The sequence below is a fragment of the Macrosteles quadrilineatus genome, unplaced genomic scaffold (genome assembly GCF_028750875.1).
Source record: "Macrosteles quadrilineatus isolate MER2022 unplaced genomic scaffold, UCM_ALF_1.0 Scaffold_1__1_contigs__length_201487025, whole genome shotgun sequence".
In the NCBI taxonomy this organism is placed as follows: domain Eukaryota; kingdom Metazoa; phylum Arthropoda; class Insecta; order Hemiptera; family Cicadellidae; genus Macrosteles; species Macrosteles quadrilineatus.
In genome coordinates, this window is record NW_026542594.1 from 60,663,012 (window position 1) to 60,689,024 (window position 26,013).

The following is a 26,013-nucleotide window of genomic DNA, read 5'->3' on the forward strand; positions in this document are numbered from 1 at the left end:
TAAATTACTTGTATAGATGGAATAAAAGTAAAAAAAATTATAAAAACAATATTTTGGACAAAATTGTTGCATAGGTAAACTATTTACAGCATTCTTTAAATTACAGATGTAAAAGAGATATTTTTTTATTTTTTTTTAATTAATTTTGCTGTCTGTATTTTGTTAAAATTTTTTATATATGTATACTAGCTGTACCCGCGGGCTTTGCCCCCGTTTAACTTCATAAGTATTCGCATGGCTCAATCACGTCCTGGTTGAAGATCGTTCGCTACGCTCACTCACATTTAGGTTGGAGCTCGTTCGCTGCGCTCACTTGCCTTCGGGTTGGCTCCTTCGCTACGCTAACTCGCCTCCAGGTTTGAAGTTCGTTCGCTACGCTCACTCACCTTTTGGTTGCAAATTAGCTGTTGTCATAAATTAAAAAAATAATAGTGCTGCACCCTGTTAGTGCTGCACCCTGTTGGCAATCCTTGTAACTTTAATGCTATTGAACATCATAGAACAGAACCAACTTGTTTAATAGAAACAGCTGTTAAGATTCATTAATTCCTTTTAAATATGACAAATCATAAGGTTAACATGGGAAACTCCAGAGCCACTAGGGCGGAACCCGAAAGCCCGATCAGAATAAAAACTACTTAGTTTTCCTATTTAATGCCCAAAGAATCGGTGTACCGAATTTCAGCCTCCTAGGTAAATGGGAAGTGGGAGAATTAGTGATGAGTGAGTGAGTGAGTGAGTGAGTGTGTCAGTGAGGGCTTTGCCTTTTAAATATTTAGATAATATGTGTCTGTGAACGTGAATAATTTTTGTCCGATTTTTATGAAATTTGTTTTAATTAGTGTAAGGCGAGATAAATTTGAATTAGTTTGCAAACCAGCATGATCGGACCATGGGAACAGGGTTTTATGGGGTAAAAATTGGTTTTTCCCATTTTGACCTTCGAAAACACAAAATTTCCCAGCTTCTATCTTGACCTTTTTAAAGAGCTCAAAACAAAAATAATTTAGTATAACAAAGTGTTTTTGTATGGTTTTTAATACCTAACGGAGAAAATTAAAAAAAATTAAACTTAAAATTCCCATTGTATTTTTATGGAGATTGTTGTAAAATGTTGTAGTATGCTTGTTTATGGATACATTTTAAACACACTTGGCAAATTTAATCATTTTATACTAAGCTATAATTATTTTACTAAAACCCACACATTATTAGTTTCCTGGTAGCAGCTAGGTACTCATTAAACCTAATGTTAATTAAAGAGATTTAGACTATTTCAAGAAAAAAATTATTTAGAATAAAAAAGTATTAGTTGAAAATTAATTCAGACAAATGGAAATTTGCTTAGTCGGCAGGTTTGCTGCGGCGGGGGTATTATGTGCTGCATGGAAGGTTATTTATTTACCGTTATAATAGAGTATATGCATGCAGACCAGAAGAGATCTAAAATTACTTGTTGGATAATCAGAAATTTGGAAAGGATGTAGAACATGTCTTTTTACGAATCCTATGGTTAACTAGATTGGTGATACTGTTACTGTGTATACTAGAGTGAGTATAAGAATAGTCATGACAATATGTGTGACTTTTATTTGTTGAATAATCTTAGTGTAATACAGGTACTTATAATTCTGTTATAATTCTCATAATAATAAGTGAAAATAATTAATTATTATCTAACTAACAAATTAAATAAACTTTGAATATTTTTTTATTGTTTTACTGTAAATACAGGGTGTTACTGAAGACTTTGTAGGGCAATTGATTTTTTCGGGCTTCTAATGCAGAATTGTTAGATTTCTTCGACTTGACTTGAGATCACTTGTTATTAGCCGGCCAGGTGAATGTCCTTTCAAAACACTATACGGTGCCACGAAATTCATTAAACCAGCATCAAATTTCTTTATCATCATGTAGGCCTATATTTAAATTTAGTTTAATTTACAAATCAATTTAACCTCTGCGAACCACAGATTACACTCTACTGTGCCTTCTTTTGCGGCGTACTGGACTGGCGTAGTGATGTGACGAGTTGAGTTGATGGATTAGACAGACCTATTTTGCCACTATCCTTTAAAAAAATTAACTAAAAATTAACCAAACAGGCCAAATTCTCTAATCTATCTATATTAACTTAAATAATGGCTTAACATACGGTATCTAATTTTTACTTTTAGCCTGTAATACAAGTACTTACTTTTCATAGGATATAGGAACAATACTCTACCAACATGTGGTGACTTATTTAGTACGGTATATAAAAAAAACAATAGTTTACAATATAAAAGAGTATTAACAAAAAATTACACTAAAGGAACATCTAAACATGAAACATACTGAATCTCTTATTACCAAGAAAAATATTATTACTATACAAAGCTTCATGAGCACGCACAAGTTATTCTTTTACTGGAACCATAAACACATACAGTAGTTACCCCTGTGATGCTTAATTTAGGAAATAAGTCTGATAATTTTGTCTAAATACTGGTTTAATGACATTTTCAAAACAATCTATTTGTGATTAGATTTAATTTCTTTGACGAAACACCATAGGCATATTTGAAGACGAATCTTAGTGTAAGATGAGTGTTGAATGGGCGCGATCTGGGAACATGTACTGGTGCACCGGTGCAGATGAACCGGCGACTTACTCACCGGTACCACCCCGGGCAAGAGTCTTAGTATCCCAGAACGGTTAGTCACCGGTTTAGGGTATACATCTGATTATAATTTACACATCCACCTACTATTTACTGTATAATATTTAAATCAAACAAACTTACCTTCACACAATAAATTATTTGCAATTTTTTCACTTATTACGTAATATTAAATCCCCAAAAATAAATCCTCCATAAATCCCCTCATAGAATAAATTATTCACTCATCACGTAATATAACCTATCGATCTGATGAAAATTATTTGATGGACCTGCCATAGCTGCATATATTGTTGTGCAAGAAACTGACAAATCAGAGGCTGCGGGTGTACAATGCACCATACAATTTCTCCGTTACATAAATCTTGCACTGGTGGAGGAAAAAGAGGAAATAGCTGTCTGCTAGGTTAACTCACCGGTCTCGCAGAACGACACATTTTATGCACCGGTGCACCAGTCAGTGTTCCCAGAAGGCACTCTATGAATGAGATGACAAACTTTATTTGTTAGTTGTTACTGACTAAGATCACCTGGAGCATTCATTCAAAACTCAACAATCATGACAGCAGGTTTTGAACCATCATAAGCTTCTGACATTTCTCAGAATCACTGAATTAATACCTTTCAATTTGTATCAAAATTCAATTTATTATGACCATCCAAGCAAGGCACCGAAAGTGCTAACTGGTAATGGACGAGATAGTTTTGACACTCTGTTTTGACAGTCTTCTCATAACAATGAGCTTGAAACATTCTCTGAACTCTTTGTTAAGAACTGAGTAGACAATAGGGTTGAAGACGGAGTTAGAGTAACCGAGCCATGTGAGTAGTTTGAACAAGGATGAGGAGACGTAGTCGGGGTAGAAGGCATCCAGGATGTTGGCACAGAAGAAGGGCAGCCAACACGCGAGGAAAATCCCCATTATGATGCCAATAGTCACTGCAGCCTAAAAGATCACATAAATTAATTTGATTATTTAAAAAAAGGTTCAATAAGATAGAAGAATGCATTATGATCTTAGTAACTATGTCATTTGTAGATTAGCGCATGTTTAATCACCCACTTATATAAGTCCATGAATTATGGAAGTACATGCCATCTTTTTGAGACATTACCATTCTAAGAATTACCATTGGAGTTTGAGGGATGGGGGTATCTAATTCGGGAACCTGAGCCAAATCTAACCAAAAACCGAACCACTATCCCCATGGCAGAATTTTTATAGCTCAAATGTACAGGTATAGTGTATTTATATTTATAGTTATATTTATAGTTTTAGTACACTTTTATAGTGAAAAACTATAGGGTGACCATAAACTATTATACACATTTTAAGATTAAATAAGTAAATAACCAAGCAACTATGAAACTTTTGGAATCATTCAATCAAATAGCAAATTTAAAACAGTTTTATTTAGTAACTGCAAACAATTATAACTATAAAAAGGTCAGCAATTATGAAAATTAGTTATAAAAGGACTGTAAAAATCTCCTAAACTGTTATTGTAAGTCATGTTTCTTTTGAGGTGAGGTGGTGTGGTGAGGACCCTTTAGACGATATGTTGGACACTTCCCAGTCGTTCAAACTGCCTGTACCACCATATTTTATAGAATTGCAACACGGATAAACTACGGCCATACTCCAAACGATCAGCCTTCTTCAAACAGTTATTACAAATTAGCTTTCATGATACCAAAGACTTAGCTTTTTATTTTACACTAGTAATTTGTTTTTTAGTGACAATAAGTGCCTGAGGGGCTAGCCATAGCTGACCTCTACCTATGTTAATATAATTAATAATGTTATTTTTTTTCTTTCTTATATTATACCTAACTTGTATAGCAATGTAATGCTGATCGGTTAATAAAATTGTTATAAAAATAAGAAAAAAAAGTAATTTGTTTTTACTTAAGACAGTTTAATGTTGATTCGTCAAATGTCATATACAGCTGGTGTTGTTAGTCATATATGTGTTTCACAACATATGGTATTAGAATCTTATTTATTTAGTTTTTCTTGGTAAACACTCTTATTGTTAAAGCTACCTAATAAATCAAGTATTTCTCTTGTCAAAAATATATTTGATTTAACTTACGATAACACTACATGGTGGCACCGGATTGTAATTGTTTTAGCAAAACATAATGATGAAAGGTTTTAGTGCTCCTTCGCCGAACATTTTGATTTTAAAGGAGGGAACTGGTCTAAATGGACAACCCGTTTCTTGCGCTTTCATGCGGTATCTGGGCTCACCAATGAAGACGAACCATATCAGGTAAACACCTTACTATATATATGGTGGGCGAAAAGACTGAAAGCATATTTGAATTATTTTATTTTACATTTGAGGAAAGTAAAAGTTTCAAAACTTGTTTAAGACAATTTTATACATTTCGCTCCTTCTAAAAATGTAATCAATCAGAGGCACTTATACTAGGGTTCAACACAAGGAAGAGCGTGTTGAGAAATTAATTCATGATCTTCTTGAGATGGCTTCTAGATGCGATTCTCCTGCTTCTTGTAAAGATGACGCTATACGGGATCAGCTTGTTGTAGCGATTAGAGACAAAGGTTTATCTGCAAACTACAAATGAATTCAGATCTAACACTTCATTCTGCTGTCTCAAATGTTAAGCAAGCCGAATCGGTTAAAATACAACAATCATTAATGCTTCTGAACATGCATGATTGCAGATAACTGCGGATAAAGTCACTTCAAGGACTTGGAGCACTAAATTTGCTCAGAAACCTCCAGTTGATTCCAATGTGTCCAGTACCAATTACTACAATCAATGCCAGTGGTTTGGTAATGCTCAACATGAACGACCAAAATTTCCTGCCCGGAATATTTTCTGTCGAAACTGCAGTTACTGTATAAAACCATAGACTAAGCAACTCAAGGAGTATGTTTTATCTATGATAAAACTATTTTAAATTTGCTACTTAATGAAACAATTCCAATTTTTCTAATCTGCTTAGTTATTTCTTTATATAATCTTAAAATGTGTCCAATAATTTATGACCACCCTGTATATTTACTCAATCCACAATCAATGTACAACTCCAACTTTAAGTTGCTCTAACTTTTTATGTTACAGATTTCCTTACCTTATGATCGATATGAGTATTGGCAATAGATTGGCAGTGATGGCGAGATAGTAGGTAGAGTCTCGAGTAAATTGCAGCCATGACCAGACATGGGATACAGAAGCTGATCAGTGAAGATACAACAGCATATACAGGTGCGAGGTCCAGGCTACAATAACTCAGCACAGACGACCGATGGAACCACAGTGACACCAACGACACTCCTCCTGATACTACCCATACCAGGGCTATGCTGCTCAGCACTACTCTCCTGGTCACCACCACAGGGTACCTGTATCAATACATTACACTCTGAGACAAGTGGGAGGTCAAGACTAAAATAAGACAGCACAGACGACCGATGGAACCGATGGGGTTGGTTCGTCCAATGGGTCTCTTGGCACTGGGGCCTAATATTCAGTGTCTAAAACAGAGCCTTCTGGGAACCAGGGGGAACCCAGTCTCATGTACCCCTTACCTCTCTAATTGGGTCACTGAGGAGGTGGACCTCAAGATACCCGGTACACGTGGGAACAATACATGGATGTTGTGAAAAAGAAACCAAAAAACCAACCAAACCATTGTTGATGCCCAAGAGTAGTGTGACCGACAGGTTGAAAGCGTTCCTATTGCTGGACTGAGCGTAGACGGTCTAACCCCAATTGAGGAGGAAAGTCTACTGAAATCTGATGATGTCAGCTAGCTTGAAGAAACCATAGAGGAACCGAAAAGTACTATACAGGGGATGCGAAGACAGAGGATAGCGGATGGCTTAACCAAGGGCAAAAAGGTGCTTTCCAGGTAGGAAAGGAAGCTGGGGTGGGCTGCTAAGCACCCGAACCTTGCTCCCATCGAAGCCGGTTCCTCCGGGAACAAGGATGCTTGGAAAAAGCATGGTGAGGGTGGCACCCCCAAAGCTGACTCTACTGGAGCTTCCAGAAAGAAAGGTGGAAAGAGGGGGTGAGAGCACCAGACACCTGAGGATGCCGGAGTCGAAAAGAAGAAGACAAGGACGAAAGAGGGAGAGGGTCGGGTGTTTCATAGAGGGCACCGGCACCCCGTTATGTTTGACGTAAGCGCGATACTTTTTTCTTTCAATGTATCTACAAAATTTGTCACTGTGCGTTAAAAAAGAAATAAAAAAGTAGGCCGTTAATGTCAAGCATAGATCTGTGGTAAAAACTGGACAAATGTAGTCGGGTTTTAACGAGTTTAAATGTTTTATTTTTTGCAAGAAAAGAAGAAGACATAAAGTTTAGAATAGTAAACAGAGTTTGGCATGCATTAGTAATATTTCATATCTGTATTAAAACAGAGCAGCAACTTAAAAAGGTGTGTTTTACAATGGTGAATGTATGGGCCGCGTCGGCGGCTACTGCCATTAGATGGTGCCGGAGCTAGATCGAAAACAGCGCCCGCAGTGATACTGAGAGCGCAATCCAGGAAGGTCTCATGGCGTGACGTCATCTTGAGGGAACACCATTACCGAAACGATACGGTGTAGAGCCATCGGCCTTGGTGGTGTTAATCCTCCTAGGGTGTAGTGGATAGCGTACCGGGTTGAAGTAATGGTGGTATCCGGATCGAATCCCACCGGGTGACACTAACTTTATGTCAAAGATTTAGCGTAGAATGCGATTACTTCTTGTACATCTTTTGTTAGCAAGTTTGGTTAGGTTATGACAGTTAAATTTTACAATAAAAAAATTATATGATTGATTTTATAAGAAAAAAATTATAAGATTAATTTTACAATAAAAAAATTATAAGATTAATTTTACAATAAAAAATTATAAGATTAATTTTATAATCAAGTATGACGTCATAGATCAGAAGCCTCCAAAAGACACTTTTGGCAAAAACTAGTAGAGAAATAAAAATTATGCGCTGTGCTCTCTACTACATCGCTGTTCACGGAGGAATTTTGAACTAAACTATGATGTCATCGTTGCGTCATTTATGTATACCTCCCGTAAGTCAGGCCCTTACAAATGTATTATCATTTTTATTATACTTTTAATTCTATTGATAGAGTGCGTGAAGTTTGTTTACTAATAAACAAATAATTTTGAAAAAAAATCTGCTTTCTCTAAATAGTTTCTAAAAATGATTAACTTGCAATTTTCAGACCAGCTGAGTGAAAGATCATTTGATTCTTATTTTGTTTAAATATTTAGTACCAGAATACCAAGCTTTGCTCGAATTGAATTAAATATAAAATTTATTATATAAAATCAGCTATATTAAAGATATTCATTACATACGGTAATCAATGTAAACACATTTTATCGTAATACAAAAAAAATCATTTTAAAACACCTTTAAAATACATAGAAAGATTGCAATAAAAATGACCTGTAGGTATCATCAGTTTATTAACTGTAGCTACAGATAAAGATATTGACGATAACATGGGAACTTTCAAGGGGTGTAGGGCAGAAACTGATTTTTTTCCAGCCTTGTGACCAACTCCAATCAATTTCTCGTGGCAAAATACCCCATATTTTACAAAAAAGTTAAAAATCCTTGGAAGAATATAATAGTATGTCCTTAGACGCACTTGATGTTGTTGTTGAATAGGATTTGAGCTTTTACCTAACCCGCAATGGTAAACTTCCCTATCCCAAGCGTGACGTATACAACTTCCTTACTTCTTGAGTGATGTAAAGTTGAAAAAAAAAACTCCCTCGGTGAGGTAATGAAACCCATTTAAATAACATTGAGTGAAAAACTTAAAAAAAATATACATCTATGGAGCCAACGACGTTCAACGCTAGAAATCAGCTGTGCGCTTGAATTATATTGTTATGTTTTGAAGAATTTTCCTAACCTAGCTTTTGTTTGTAAATGAAAGTTACCGTTAGAAGATGAGTGAAATGGATAATGAAAAATATTGTTCGTAACCTCCTGTATATTGTCGGGTCAGGTAAAATCTTGTACGTTACACGTTACGCAAGAGCGTGTTTACATCACTTAGGTAAATTATGCAACTCGCTTCCGCTCGTTGCACAACATTCACCTGCGTGATGTAAAAACGCTCTTACTACACTTGTAAGGTAAATAGCTATTTAGGGACTTGTGTCCCTACAATCCACTAGTTAACAATTAAATTAGTCTTAACGGCTGATAAGTTGACGTTAGAAGCGTTACAATTATATTATTTTTCTCTCAATCCTTGAACCTTATTGGTCCGTTACTAGTGTAAAAAAAAAACAATGCTGTAAAGTGAATTTGTTTCTATGAATTGAACCGAAAAAGCTAGTTTAAAAAACGGTCGTAGGTCAAAAATATTTCAACTAAACAACTAATCTATACACTAGGTTTTAAAAGTTCCATAGAAGGTGACTTTTCAAATTCATCAGTTGTAAATACCGTAGTGCAATACTTTACACTTAAGAAAAGGTATACTAAAAGACGTATTTTACATTGACTGAGACCAAAAATAAATTTGACATAACATATTCTTCAAATAAAGTTTTTATACCCATTTCTACATAGTATGATTAATCATTTAAAATCAGTGGCGGTTCTAGGACCTTGTCAAGGGGGGGGCTACCGGGGGGGCTGGGGGGTGTGGAGCACCCCCTAATAAAGCAGGGGGGTCCGGGGGTTCCCTCCCGGGAAAATTTGGAATTTTCAAAGCAGTTTGGTGACTTTCTAAAGCCATTTTTAACACCTAAAACCTTGCCTAATTGTCCATAAACTCGGCATTTTACCTGTTGTTTGTCATGAGCAAATAGACATTTTAAAAATTAAACTATGGCGATTGCATTCATGAATTTCAAAACACTGTAGACTACGGCCATATCCTCCTAAAAAGCCGTTGGGTGACTTTCTACAGCTAGTTTTAACGTCTAGAACTGTGTGCACAACCTCCCATTTCCCCATTTTTATTTGTCATGAATAAGTAGACATTTTTAAAACTAACTATGACGATTGCATTCATAAAATCTCAAAACATATTGTAGGCTACGGCAATATCGTCCTAAAAGCTGTTTACTAACTTTCAAAAGCCATTATTGAAATGAAATGAAATATGCTTTATTGTCTTTTGAATTTTAACAAATTATGGACAACGACATGATGCAGCTAAACAAACTTATAGCACAGTCAGTTAATAATTAATTAAATACTTATAGCTAACTAAAAAAAGGAGACATATAGGCCTACAATACTTGTTAAAAAAAATTACAACTGAAGAATCTTATTGTTAAAAAAATCTTCCAAACTATAAAATGGGTTATTGGTCGGCCAACAATAAAATTTATTCTTGAAATCCTTTATAGTATATAATTTAATTATGGATTCAAGAAAGTTATACACTCTAAGTGACAAAACTATGTGACTATTTAAAGTTTTACTTAAACGATGGAATTCTATTGAGGTATGGTTCTTATTTCTGGTATTATGATTATGAGTATTGTGCCTAAATTTTAAAAGATGTTGATTTTCCAAGATATAAACTATTAAGTCATAAATATACACGTTAATAATAGTAGGGATTTGAAGATTTTTAAAAAGTGGTTTGCTGTGGTCTCTTGAGCCTTTATTAGAGATAACTCTAACCGCTTTCTTTTGCCAAACAAGATTTTCCTCTACCCTAGCACAATTGCCCCAAAAAATCAGCCCATACCTGAAAATGGTATGAAAATATGAAAAATATGCTGTTCGGACATAATTTAGTGGAATGCATTTTTTCAGACGGCCTAGTAAAAATATTACGCGAGGAAGTCTGGTATTTTAATAGTCTATATGTGAATCCCATGTTAGCTGACTATCTACATATATTCCCAAGAACTTTGCTGAAAAAACTGTATTATCCTTATCACTGTTCTCAAACAACTCTCTTGAATTATTATTTAAGGAAAATATTAATTTTTGTGATTTTTCTTTGTTAAGCAAAAGTCCATTACCATGAAACCAATTTCCATCAGCCAATATTTCAAGTTCTTTATAGTTTTTACTTGTACATAAAAAAGTAGAATCGTCTGCGTACAGAATGGTTTTTAATACAATCAACAGAAGAGGGTACCGTAGATCATTTATATAGATTAAGAAAAGAAGGGGGCTAAGGACTGAACCCTGTGGTACTCATTCGACTGACACTTCATCTGACCATCTTCCTTTTATACAAACTGCTTGTTTCCGATTTTGCAAGTAGCTTCTTAAAAAAGATAATGGACTATTAATCCAACTATTAATCCAAATCCAAAATTATTTAATCCAATCAAAATTAAATTATTTTTCCAATTATTTAATCAAATTATTAAGCCATTATGTGTCCAACTGTCCAAAAACCTGCGAATTCACCTGTTATTTGTCTTTGTCATGAGCAAGTAAGTAAGAAGACATTTTAAAAATCAAATTATGACGAACTTGCATTCATGAATTTCAAAACATAGGCCTACTGTAGACTACAAAGCCATATCTCCTAAAAATAAGCCGTTTGGTCACTTTTATAGGGCTATTTCTAACGGCTATAACTGTGCTCAATAATTATCCTAAAACCTTCCATTTAACCTATTATATGCTGTTTATATTTCATGCAAGCAAGTAGATACGTTTTTTAAACTTATGTTTTTCTACAGTCCATTTCATAGATCTGTCACATGTACAGTATCGAATTCAGTACCGGTAATAGCATTGACTATACAAAACTTTAACATTAGTGTTTATATAGTAAAAGGTAAAAGGCTACTGGTACTACCGCTGATTGCTGATTGATGCCTGTGGCCTGTGTAAAGTTAGTGGCTAGCAGACAATTTGACAACTATGGAACATCAGGAAATCAGCTGTTTCCCCCGTCCTTGCTCGCGCGCTCGGCGCTCGCCATCGCCATAGCATGTCAACAGCTGACTGCTGTAAAAATTGGATGATGCGTATAGTATAACTAACTTTCCATTGCGTAATATTGTTTTATTTGCTGTGCTATTGTCCACAAAGTTGATCTATGTGGAACTTAATACTACTCCTGCCATCGCTTATTCAGTTTAATAACATCTACATTGATGTCTGTTTTATGACATGCGTGTTTTAAGGACGAAATGTACGTTTAAATTTATTTTTCCAGGGTCCAAGAGGTGGGGGCTTTAGCCCCTGTAGCCCCCCCCTTGGAACCGCCACTGTTTAAAACTTAACTTTTTGGCGTCTAAAATGTTAAACTTCTTACCTGAAGGGATCTTTTATATGGGTGTATCTGTCTAAAGCAATGGCACAAAGGTTGAAGATAGAAGCAGTGCAACACATGATGTCCACTGCGATCCAAATGTGACAAAGCTTGGCCCCAAAAACCCATCGGCCTAGGAGATCATTGATCCCTGCCATGATCATGACCCCAGCGACCAACAAGTCTGCCACAGCAAGGGATGCGATGAACAGATTCTCGGTACGTCGGAGTCGAGAGTCATGGTATATGGCCAAACACACAAGCAGATTACCCACAATGCACACTGTCACCAACAATAGTATGCCAAGAGCTGGGGACAAACAAAGATATTTAAAAACACTTTAAGTTTAATATAAGTAATTAAAAACAGTCATACAAAAGTGTATTCCCGTATTTTTTTTGTAAGTATCCTGAAAGGAACTAACAACCGTTAACAACCGTTAGACACAGGTAACTATACGTTTCTCTGAGAGTAATCATCATTCATCTTCATCGTTCATATATACGTGACAGAGTTTTTTTTCAGGATTCTAAATGAACCTGTTTTCAATACTTAATTATTTAATTAAAAATCAACAGATTTTCATGATTTTTGTGTTGAAAGAAAGATAATTTTGAGAACTAGGGAATGTTGAAGCCATAGTTTTAGTTTAGAGTTTCAGTTTTTTAGATACCTATTAGTCTTTAGTTAAGAATTTCCCATATAGGCTAGGGATCTATTACCGTAGGTCTCATGGTAAGACCTGGACCTGGGACCGATTTACTTTTCATTTTGAGATCTCTAGAGAATGAGTTCGCGAACCAGCATGATTGGATTATGGGACAGGGGTTTTATGGGGCAAAAATGGGGTATTCTCATTTTTCACCCTGAAAACATAAAATTTAGCAATTTCTTTCCAAACGATTTTGTAGAGCTAAAAAAAACAAAAAAATTAGTATATTGAGGCATTGTTGTATGCCTAAAGGTTACGAAAAAATCCCAAAAAAGTGAAAATTTAAAATTATTATGTTATTTGTATGGGGAAAAAAACTGTTGTAGCTTGCTTGTCTACGGACATATTTGATTGAAATTTTGAAATTTTGTTTACTTCATACTACTTAGATATCAATATTTTAATAAAAAAGTCCTATTTTCTTCCCTGTAGCAGCAAACCTACGTAGGCCTACTCATTAAAATTAATGACATTTAAATAGGAAATAATTCGGACAATTTTAAGGGAATAATTTAGTTTAATTCCAGCCAGGTAGATGGAAATTCGCTTATTGAGGGATTTCACAATATTTTTTTATTTCCCTTTATTCCCTTTTATTCCCTTTTATGTGGGGAATAAAAACAAAGACTTAAGACATGGCACAATTTTTATTTCACTATTAGTTTTGCCAACAGTGTCATTTGGTCATAGGCCTACTTAGTCATACTTAATTATAAAATTAAGAAAAATTATAAAATTAATCTTCTAAATTTTTAATTATAAAATTTAACTATCATAACCTAACCAAACTTGCTGATATATAATGAAAAATTCGAATGAAGGTTTACTAATAGAAAAAATAGTTCTGTTCATAAAATAAAATTATAACATATTGACAGCTTTTTGTTTACAATAAATTGACTGCTTGAACTTTGTTTTATTATTGGCCTAGAAATATTTATGTTATCAAACAAAGAGATCAAGAATCATCAGGAATGCAATTTTAAATTACTTCTGCAATACTACCACAACTTCTGACTGATTTTATCCAAAGATATACATATGGATGATATAGATTGAGCAATATTGACCTAGGATACTGCAAGTAGACACGTCCTTTTGTAAAATCTAAAAGGTTTTTTTTGTGTTCATGTGTGGTTACGTTTGGGTGAGCTGATGTAGGTGAAATAACACTTTTATTTCAACTAAATATCTTGTAGTTTGAATAAATGAATATGGGATATCTTGGATATTAAAAGGGATAACGGTATGTATAATAAATATAGACAAAATTATCTTACTAGCGTGTTTACTTGTACTTTCTCCCCTATACCATAATTATTTTTGAAATTGAGTTTTGAGGGGATGTATCCGTTTCGCCAGTTGTTTTGCCGCGGCCTTGTATTAGAAGAGGCTATCAAGTTATATACGCTAGCCCCGCACGAAGGACGGGTACTCCGCTAGTTACAAATATAAATACAGCGAGTAAATTAAATATACAGTAGAAACAAATCTGTATTTTAAAACCGAAATATTCAGTTTGATGCATTGATTTTCAACAAAGGTTCTGCAATTTTTTCATTGAAAAATGTTAACCCTCCTAGGGTAGGGGTGGGGGTGACTTATTTTGTTAAAAATAACAGCCCCTTTTGAGCGACCCCTCATTTAATGGGTTTGTCAAAATAAATACACAACCCCTAGGTAGATATTTCACTCCTAGCATAAACGGCGGGTATTTCAAAATTTGATTTATCTGAAAAAGCACCAATTCCACAAATTTGAATGATAATTCAAAATTTGCATTGTCATAGGAGACCGAATTGAAAAACCTTAAATTTATAGCCATTGTCACACTAAAAATTATGATTTAAATTGAGATACCCTAAATCTATCTGTTTAAAAAAAGGTGTCCCAAAACGTTACCGATAAATAAAGTTGTATTAAAACTTGATAAGATAAAATGCCATTTTATAACAATTGTAGGAATTCAAAAATAAAAGGGAAAATAGCAGAAATAAGAAATTGGAATTTTATAAATCATTTAAGTAGCTCTGGTTGTCTCAGCTCATTCGGAATGCCCATGCAGATGCACAATGTAAATTAAACGTAGAATGAGCTACTCCCTGCCTCCTAAACTCTTACAGGGGGTTAGAAAATATTTTTGATGTACACAATTGCGGAACCTTTACTAACAACAATGCCACAAACAGAATCAAACTAATATTATATATTTCTGTTCAAAAAATACAGATAGGTATCCATACTTAATTTACACACTGTATAATTCAACAAGATCTTATATTTAAATGTAGCTATAAAATATTGCTTTATTTCGAGAAAAAAGATACCTAGTTAGTAATCAATGAGGAATTAATAAAATAAAATATTTAAGGCTGCTAAAATGTATTTTTAAGATTTATCACTTACCAATTAGGATGACAGAAAGTGTATTGAGCATGGTGTTGAGGCATGGCCCCAATAATGCTGGGGCAATATCATCTGAAACAAACACACTGTGAAAAAAGGTTATACAACTAACATTTAGTCATAGTAAGATACCAGTTCACACTAATAAAAGAGATCGGAACGACTCTATTATTAATTTACTAGGTGAAACCCGTCGAAATCGACGGTTACTTTCAAGGCTTACGTTAATTCATCTAACTGCGATAAATAGGATGAAATACACATATTTTGAGCATTTAGCATTGTTTAAAGAGTAATAGGTGTAAAAACAATAATGATATTAATTGAGTTAGATGCCAAATTTGGTTGATCATTCAATGAATAAAATATTCCCCATACCGTTCGTCATCGGAGTTATAATTCTTATGTTATATACTATCTCTTCCTTTGGAAGAACCTTTAAATAGTATTAAAATCGTATTGGTGGATCTTTTGTAGTTAAACACTTCCGTGATTTCATCAGAGTAATATGATTTTATTTCAAAAGAAAATATTTTTTGGGAAGACATATTCTAACTTCAAAGGGAAGACATATTTTAGGTATATCCGTTACAGTGTAAGTTTGATTTTTCCTTTGTCACGTCGCGTCAGTTCATATCGTACTTCTGTGCCAATGAATGAACCCTCTAGCATAGTTTTGAGAAATTGATTGTGGGGTTAGAGCCCTATTACACTTGGTCACCAGGCGACGCCACCGGTGGCGTCACCGGCGACGTCGCCGGTTACTGTACGGGCAGCCAGCCTGGACACCAGAGAAGTCACCAGGAGTGAGACCAACCCCCAAAGTTCCTCCACTCCAGTGTCTACATACATTCAGCGCTGTCACCTCGTTGAAGGACAAAGTACTCTGTTATCCGCGTCTTATCTCTTCAGTTTAAAGAATGTCCAGTGAACAAACATTAGTAAATAAACGGGGAAGAGATGCAGGTAAAGGGGAAGAAGACGCAGTAAAAGTAAGCCAGTCTAGTGTAAAATGTAGTGGTGAAATAGATACCACTACATTTTCCTTGGGGGTGCATGTACATTTTCCTTGCTTGTCTCCTCCTTTTCCTCAACAAAAGAGCAAGAATTAGCATTTCTTCATATTTCGTCCACCCACTACACTGGCAACAATCTGAACTTGCAGAACACAAAAATACAGTGGTGACGCAACACCGGTGACTGTGTGTAATATGTGCCATTTGATTCAATGCCCAGCGACAAATCTTGGTCACCAGTGGTTACTCGTCTGGTCACGGGGCAGAGTCACCGGTCAGTCACCAAAGGCTGGTGACGCAACTGGTGACCCTAGTGTAATAGGCGCCATAAGAACCAGTGCCCACCAACTAGTATGGTCACCGGTGACGTCGCCTGGTGACCAAGTGTAATAGGACTGTAAAGCTGGAATTCCTTGACATGGGGGATGTCAGTTGTCTCAGCCTTATCAATAACATAACGTTGTCAATATAATCTCTCTACGGAATGTTAGGTGTAGTGGAATACTTGAAGTGAAGTTGGCCATTCTTGAACTGTTAGGGGCCTCCTAGTTCATATGGTCTTGCGGCTTCATTGGCAACAAATAATGCAAATGACATAGCAATGGGACATTTCCAAAAAGCAAAATACTGTAAATTGGCTGTAACGTATATATTGACGTTTACATATTGTTAATCAACGTATCTTATAAAGGATTATGTGATCTAGTTTAAAAGGAATATGACCTTTCTGTCATGACAGGTGCTGTTTAAATAGTATTTTCTCTTTGTACCATATTTTACAGCCAAAATGTCGTGTTATTTTCATTAATGTTACCAACCCAGTGCACCAAAGTCCGTAATATAAGCAGGTGCAAATATTTGTCAAGATGGGTACCATTTTAGGCAAGGTTTCTATGTTTGGATTTTATTAGACACGATAAGAGCAAATATTTCTATTTCTTTCTGCATAAATATTTGACATGTGTAGAATAATATGATAAAATGTAGGCAAAAGTGGTGAAAAAGGCAGACACCCGTACAATAGATATAAGATAGTTCAATAAGAAATAATTATAAATTGCTGTGATAAAAGAATTTCCCACTGATTTCGTAATGGAACGTTACATTGCAAAACATGACATGATAAAGAAGAAAATCAGGAAAATAACATTGCAAATACTTATTTGGTAGAATTCAGAAACTCCCAATAATTGTGTGTTGTTTGAAATACAATTTAAAAATGAACATCTGTTTCATTAAAAAGTATTATTCACATGTCCAAAATGTAAACAACTCTGTGGAGGTATCTTTAAAGGCTTCTGGGGCAGAGTCCTAAGAGATTTTGCTTAGTTTTTCTTTTGATAACTCATCTACAGACCAAGACCTTTCTTTGGATACCTCTACCAAGTTTCTACGCCCAGCCGTTCTCTCAAATTAGTGGGGACAAAGTTTCCAATTAAATATTTAGATTCCCCCATGTTAATCTTAAGGGAGAAACTCCAACTTTGATGGCCTGTGGGGCAAGGCCCGAGGATTTTTATAACAGGAATTGGTGAAAGGGGGCGTCTACACAAAAAATACTTTATTTTGACACGTCGTTTGTAAAAATCCGTCCATTATTAACGGAGGAGTAGTGTTTCGTAGAAATCGCCTTCACGTATTATATATAAGGATATAAGGATGGTTGGATGTTGAATTATTCACATTACTTTAAAATGCCATTTTCTATTTAGTAACTGTTGTGTTCGTGGGTTGAATGGACTTTGGAAGTGGACTAAATGAATACGAGAGTTTTACATGTTTATAGCACGGCCACAAACAGGTGATTAAGGTGCGACTTTTGGAGGTAGACTGGCTGTTGAAGGGACGGACGGACATGGACGGTGGTGTGATGTAGGTGGAGAGGGGATCAGGTGATGTTTGTAGCCAATGAGGTCTATTGAAAATCATACGATACATAGTAACGTGATGTACAAAGAAATCATAGTTACAACGGAAATTGGTATTCTTAGATACATTACAGTAACTATCCGTTTCATTCAACCTCTGGGTAAAAAAAGGTGTTTAACATAAAACAGCACTATGACTACCTACACTTATTTTTAATCGTCGTGAACTGCTAATATCAAATAATTAAATGGTTGACTAATTGAGGATATTTATTCTTGACCAGACCACCTTAAGATATTGTATTGTAATGGTTTTTACAGACATAGGCTACCAATACAAAGGTAAAAATAACAAATCAAACCACCATACCTTTTTTGTTTGTTGTTTAACATGCTTAGCTAACAAGTCCAATATTCTATCCCATAGCTTTGTTTGGCAAGTTATCAACTACTAACAAGTTTCCTACCAACTCGAGGATCTAGGGTCCTCAAGATGGATTGTTGGGTGACAATTTATAGCAGGGTCTGGTGATGGTGTTATAACTGAGCATTATCCAATCAAAACTCACTTTAGACAACTACTTGATGGTCCGTAGTTGGGCAAGACTAACATCATCATTAGATCAAGTTAAATTATCAGTTTAAATGTTTATGGCCTTTGCTTAACAACTACCAACGGGTTCATTACTATATAGAAATGATTGCGGTTGATCTCGAATACCACATTCAAACTACTGTGTTTACCATACAGTCTCATTCTTATTCTTTATCTCCTCTTATTTTCATACAAACTAATGAATAATTACAATGTAAAATAGGTGAATTTAATAGAAACATGTTGAAAAGACCAATCGAGTTTGCAGCTCGAGGCTATTATAATATTAACTATGCATAAACAATATACGAGATAACATACTTAATACAGGGGTTTTCCCTGTTACATCCCTTTTCCAGCCATCCTACCTAACAGAATTTTACACTTGAGATTTCATTCTAAAGATTATAATCTTGCTTACCTACGAATGGGGATTAAATAGGGAATTTCTTTTAGGGCTTCGTCCCCGTCACTTTTAATTAATTTCTAGAGTCCGTTTCATAGGTACAGTTTTGCTGAGGAACTTTCTTTATAAACGTTTAAATGTAAATGGTAATTTAACAGTTGGTTCTTTAGCTGAATATTTAACCACAGTCAGATTGTAAACAAAAGACTAAACAATTACAGTTTAAGAAACAATTTATTTTAAATAGGCTAATTTATGACAACTGTGACCTGATTGAGGTAGGTAAGTGAATCAGTCTTTAAAGTATAGATATAAAATTAAAAAAAGAAAAAAAAAACTGTAGTAAAATAGTAGTAGTTATATTCACCTAACAACTGTTATAAGCAAATATAATCTTGAAAAGGTAAATGGGCATCGCACTGGATTCATATTGCACTGGCAACTACAGTAGGTAGTTAGTTTTGACCATTGACTATTCACCTCTACTACTGGATTCATATTGCACTTGCAACTACAGTAGGTAGTTAGTTTTGACCATTGACTATTACACCTCTACTACTGGATTCATATTGCACTGGCAACTACAGTAGGTAGTTAGTTTTGACCATTGACTATTCACCTCTACTACTGGATTCATATTGCATTGGCAACTACAGTAGGTAGTTAGTTTTGACCATTGACTATTCACCTCTACTACTGGATTCATATTGCACTGACAACTACAGTAGGTAGTTAGTTTTGACCATTGACTATTCACCTCTACTACTGGATTCATATTGCACTGGCAACTACAGTAGGTAGTTAGTTTTGACCATTGACTATTCACCTCTACTACTGGATTCATATTGCACTGGCAACTACAGCAGGTAGTTAGTTTTGACCATTGACTATACACCTCTACTACTGGATTCATATTGCATTGGCAACTACAGCAGGTAGTTAGTTTTGACCATTGACTATACACCTCTACTACTGGATTCATATTGCATTGGCAACTACAGCAGGTAGTTAGTTTTGACCATTGACTATTACACCTCTACTACTGGATTCATATTGCATTGGCAACTACAGTAGGTAGTTAGTTTTGACCATTGACTATTCACCTCTACTACTGGATTCATATTGCACTGGCAACTACAGTAGGTAGTTAGTTTTGACCATTGACTATTCACCTCTACTACTGGATTCATATTGCACTGGCAACTACAGCAGATAGTTAGTTTTGACCATTGACTATACACCTCTACTACTGGATTCATATTGCATTGGCAACTACAGCAGGTAGTTAGTTTTGACCATTGACTATTACACCTCTACTACTGGATTCATATTGCATTGGCAACTAGAGTAGGTAGTTAGTTTTGACCATTGACTATACACCTCTACTACTGGATTCATATTGCATTGGCAACTACAGCAGGTAGTTAGTTTTGACCATTGACTATTACACCTCTACTACTGGATTCATATTGCATTGGCAACTACAGCAGGTAGTTAGTTTTGACCATTGACTATTACACCTCTACTACTGGATTCATATTGCATTGGCAACTAGAGTAGTTAGTTTTGACCATTGACTATACCACTCTACTACTAGAGGTGAATAGTCAATGGTTTTGACCCTATTAAACTGCACAATTTGTGCACGGGTCCCCACTTAGTGTTCAATGTGTTGAGAATTGCATTGACTATTCACCTCTACTACTGGATTCATATTGCATTGGCAACTACAGCAGATAGTTAGTTTTGACCATTGACTATACACCTCTACTACTGGATTCATATTGCATTGGCAACTACAGCAGGTAGTTAGTTTTGACCATTGACTATTACACCTCTACTACTGGATTCATATTGCATTGGCAACTAGAGTAGGTAGTTAGTTTTGACCATTGACTATACACCTCTACTACTGGATTCATATTGCATTGGCAACTACAGCAGGTAGTTAGTTTTGACCATTGACTATTACACCTCTACTACTGGATTCATATTGCATTGGCAACTACAGCAGGTAGTTAGTTTTGACCATTGACTATTACACCTCTACTACTGGATTCATATTGCATTGGCAACTAGAGTAGTTAGTTTTGACCATTGACTATACCACTCTACTACTAGAGGTGAATAGTCAATGGTTTTGACCCTATTAAACTGCACAATTTGTGCACGGGTCCCCACTTTAGTGTTCAATGTGTTGAGAATTGCATTGACTATTCACCTCTACTACTGGATTCATATTGCATTGGCAACTACAGCAGATAGTTAGTTTTGACCATTGACTATACACCTCTACTACTGGATTCATATTGCATTGGCAACTACAGCAGGTAGTTAGTTTTGACCATTGACTATTACACCTCTACTACTGGATTCATATTGCATTGGCAACTAGAGTAGGTAGTTAGTTTTGACCATTGACTATACACCTCTACTACTGGATTCATATTGCATTGGCAACTACAGCAGGTAGTTAGTTTTGACCATTGACTATTACACCTCTACTACTGGATTCATATTGCATTGGCAACTACAGCAGGTAGTTAGTTTTGACCATTGACTATTACACCTCTACTACTGGATTCATATTGCATTGGCAACTAGAGTAGTTAGTTTTGACCATTGACTATACCACTCTACTACTAGAGGTGAATAGTCAATGGTTTTGACCCTATTAAACTGCACAATTTGTGCACGGGTCCCCACTTTAGTGTTCAATGTGTTGAGAATTGCATTGATCTTTGTCAGTTAATTACGCATTTAGTATTATTTTGTTTAAGTGTTTACTTTAACAGCTGTTCATATAGGACCATTCATTTTTGCCACACTACACTGTTTTAAATAGACTTTCCTCGTATGAAATTGATACGGAAAACAGTTGTTTGCCACCTTAAGTCCTTTATCGGTGGGCATATATATAACGGATTTGTACAGTTTTTTTTTACGAATTTCCCACATAGGGAATAAGCTATTACCGCAGGTCTCATGGTAAGACCTAGACCCGGGACCGATTTACTTTTTAGTTTTGAGGTTGTCAGAGGCCAAAAATACCATACGTTCAAATTCATGTATAAAAATAAATAGTAACAGAGATTTAATTGATTTTAGAAACAAAAGAACACTGTGTACTGCTTAGTTTTTATCGAATTTCCCATATAGGGAATAAGCTATCACCGTATTTACTTTTTCGTTTTGAGGTCCCTACTTTTAAAACTTATATATATAATATATATATATATCCGTTAGCAAGATAACTCAAGCAAAAATCATCCGATTTTGATGCAATTTGGTACAAACGTGTAAACCTACGTTTATTCGAACGAGTTCGCGAACCAGCATGATCGGACTATGGGAACAGGGGTTTATGGGGGGTTTTATGGGGCAAAAATAGGGTTTTCCCATTTTTGACCCTAAAAACTTAAAATTTAGCATTTTCTTTCCAAACCATTTTGTAGAGCTTAAAAAACAAATAATTTAGTATATTGAAGCGTTATTGTGCGCCTAATGATTACGGAGAAAATTCCAAAAAATTGTAAATTTAAAATTCCCATGTTATTCTTATGGAGAATAAGTAAACTGTTGTAGTTTGCTTGTTTATGATCATATTTCGATCAAATTTGGAAAATGCATTCATTTCATACTAAACTATTAACATTTTACAAAAAAAAACAAAAAAAAACACTTTTTTACCCTCCTTGTTGCAGCAAACCTAATACTCGTTAAACTAATGTTACTTAAATAGGGAATAAATGTGATAATTTTAAGGAGACATTGTAGTGTAAATCCAATCAGGCAAATGGAAATCGCTTAGTCTGCAGGTTTGCTGCGGCGGGGGTATTATTATATTTTCCTTGGTTTAATTTAATCAGTGATGTGACAAAACACAAATAATAAATTTATCAAATAATGTAAATGTGAGCTGAAAGCTATATTAAGATATAATATGAGTATTTAAATCAACGATATACAATTTAGTTATTGATGATATTCTTTAGCTTAATTTAAGCGTAGGTTTAGCAAAACACAATAACTAAATTGACCTAAATATACATTATAAAAAAACAATGTGATGTGAAAGTTATGTTAAGTTAATCCATGTTAAGCAGTTCGAATTAGCCTAATTTAAAGTAGACTCCAAATTCATATAAAACATGGTATAAACATTGTAATTTTCTTATTGTTTACATGAAAATATATCAATAACATTATTTTCATAACACTTAAGACACCTTAAAATCGAAAGTAGAGCCTGAGTTGATGCAGCAAAGCTTTTAGAATATTTTTTTTATTTCTATAATCATTGACATCGTTTTTGAATAAATGATCTTTGATACATTTTTAGATTAAATAAACCAACCAAATAATTGTATGAAATATTATATACCATTTCATCGGACCAGCTGTCTTAAAATGTGAAATATGCAATTTGGCAGTTCTTCTTGTTTACATTGAAATGTCAAAGCAAATGTAAACATTGTGAGTATTATCATTGCAGCCATAGAGACTAATTAATATTTACTTTTAAAATCCTCACCTCAGAACTTTTAAAGCCAAAGGGGCAAAGCCCACGGTCAGTATCGAAGTGTGAATAGTCCTATAATGGTCCTTGGTATGGTAACTATATTTTTGTAAAATTTAAGCCCAGTTGGTTCAGTAGTTTTTGCACCTATTAGTAACACACATACAGACAGACACCATTAGATTTTTATATAATAGTATGGATGTGATGTCCTTTTATTACAGAAACCATTGATGTCAGTGTGTGTAATCTGTGGCGTCTCGTAGACTATTCGAGTAAAGCCGATGGGATGAGTGTAGATGCACGATACCCAAACTATTCTTGGGACCAGAGATAAGATCGCTGGTTTTGTCTTGCTTATTGAACCGCATATGTCTTTACATCCCAACAAAAATACAAAGGTATTACATAAGCAATCACAATATTTTGTGATTTTAAACGTATTACATTTGTATCTGTTCAAACGTTAGAGTTTCGTTTCGGTACAAGCAATGTAATAGATTAGGACTGAATATTGTTAACTCAATTTTAACATAACCAAAACCTATTTTATTTGTCAAACTAATTCAGGCAACGAATTGGAGTAACGGTTGACTGTTTCGTATGTTTAACCAATTGAATAACCTCAATGTATCAAGGAGAACGAATGAGTAGAACCACTAAACATATGCAATTACTTAATGAAACATCGTGTTTCGTGACGACAGCTCTGAGACTGACATAGAAAAATGACGTGTTTAGAAGCTTGGCTGCATTAATTGTCGTGGCCTTGCTCCAGGAATCCCCGATGTCGTTGACTGATTAACTGTTACAACATCTCGTATCTCGTTATCAGCTTGTTGTGCTTGACAGAACTATCACAATTAACACCACTACCACTGCATACAACGGAACTGCGGCAGTTCTTGGTAATGTAATTGAATGATTCATCGTGGTTGTTCACATAGAAGTTCAGAAGTGTGAATACACAATGATGATCTAATGTTTACGAAAGATGAGCTAGTAAATGCTGGTTCGCAATTTCATTGTACTTGAGTACAGTTATAGTATAATTTAAGAATACAATGAAAATCGTCAATAATATGTAATAGGCTAGGTAAGATGATTCAGTCTTTACCGGTGATGCCAAGGCTTGGCGCTTAGATAAGCTTACATCGTACGTTTGTTCTCCAAATGCGTACTTTTCAAGTGTAATAATTAAGTCTCAAACTAACTTAACCGTACAGAACACAAAGAGATTTCTGAGTATATAGTTTGCCGGGATATCAAAATGAACAATCGACATTTAAGTTCAAATTTAAAAAGTTCAAATTTGCTGGGTTGGGGACAAATTTTAATTTTATACTTTGAAACTTTATTTTGTATCTTAACAAATTTAGCTGATCCACCATTGATGAAAATAGAGCTGGTATATTACAAAATCAATGCAGCGCTAAACATTACGTACTTAATTACCAGTTCATGACATTTAAAATATTTATCACACTTTATTAATAAGCATACATACGTTTTAAAAACAGTCATTCGTTCCAATAAAAAGCGGTTTGAATTACAGTTATATAGTTTTGAGATCCTTATAAAAAAACCTTAAAAAGACGTTTTCTGCATTTAAAATTTGATTTAAAACTAAAAAGCTAAAGAAGAAACTTAAACCTTCTTCCAGAGACGAAGACACTGATAACCATTTATCTGAAAACTACCTAGAATTAATTGTCAGTAGAATGAAAATATGATCAATAGTCATAGTGATTTGGCCTTGAAGCAGGAAACAATTTAATAACCAAACTAGTTTCTTATAGACCTACGGAGCTTACAGCGGCTAGTCATCTGTGATGAAACAACAGAGCGTATTGTAAACACATCACACTTTCACTATCAAGCCTGTCATAAATATAAAACAAAAAACAGGTTTACAGTTCTCAAGGAGGGCTCTCCGACGAACTTATGTAATATCTTTAACAATCTAAAACATTCGATTTCCCCAGATTTAATTAAATAATGTTCTCAATGGAATATACTTTCGACATTTTTTAAATATTTTACTGATATAATTGATTACAAGACAGTAGGTTTGGGTCCATTTAATACCTTGAGTATACTTGTTCCAAAATAGTATCTCCTGTTATAAGCTATCATTGTTGACGAACAACAACATAGGAGATGAGAAAGTTCACACTAATCTCTCTTTTTTTTTAACACAATTTTATTTACAATCTGTTCAGCTTTTTGAAAATTTAGCAAATACGATAAAAACTGACAAAACGTTAGTTAGTCTCTATCCATCAACAGATTTAACTTCAACTTAATGTTTTATTCAAGCAAACCGTGAGATGAGGTCTAAAACATGCGTTCTTTCCAGTCTGAATGTAGAGCCGTCTGATAGGGAAAGTTGCCTGCCAGTTTACACCATGACCACCATTGACTGTACTTAACTAACCTTATCTAACACCCTCCTTGTCTGATGAGGCACGGTACACGCACTTGACACTGACACTACGACTACACGCCGACTACATTACACGCTACACGCCACACGTCATACGTCGACAGCGGCGCGGCGCGGCGGCGGAGG

The 26,013-nt window shown here is 34.9% G+C and overlaps 1 protein-coding gene across 1 annotated transcript; it reads right to left on the reverse strand.

Annotated features, from left to right (window-relative positions):
• Positions 1-1,284: 1,284 nt before the first annotated feature.
• Positions 1,285-25,991, reverse strand: LOC128983252 (dopamine receptor 1-like). Its single transcript, XM_054402487.1, has 5 exons — positions 25,879-25,991; positions 15,038-15,109; positions 11,922-12,228; positions 5,774-6,044; positions 1,285-3,610 (listed from the first exon to the last, which is right to left on the reverse strand). Exons 2-5 carry the CDS (start codon positions 15,066-15,068, stop codon positions 3,344-3,346), a joined length of 876 nt encoding a protein of 291 aa, XP_054258462.1. The 5' UTR covers positions 15,069-15,109; positions 25,879-25,991; the 3' UTR covers positions 1,285-3,343.
• Positions 25,992-26,013: the final 22 nt, after the last annotated feature.

What these genes read in the sequence shown, in the direction of transcription:
- LOC128983252 (XM_054402487.1), bottom strand. Translation starts at nt 15,068, where the DNA reads ATGCTCAATACACTTTCTGTCATCCTAATTG. An exon ending in CATATAAAAGATCCCTTCAG is followed by an intron (nt 6,045 to 11,921) that starts GTAAGAAGTTTA and finishes GTATTGATACAG; the next exon opens with GTACCCTGTGGTGGTGACCA. An exon ending in ATACTCATATCGATCATAAG is followed by an intron (nt 3,611 to 5,773) that starts GTAAGGAAATCT and finishes GTGATCTTTTAG; the next exon opens with GCTGCAGTGACTATTGGCAT.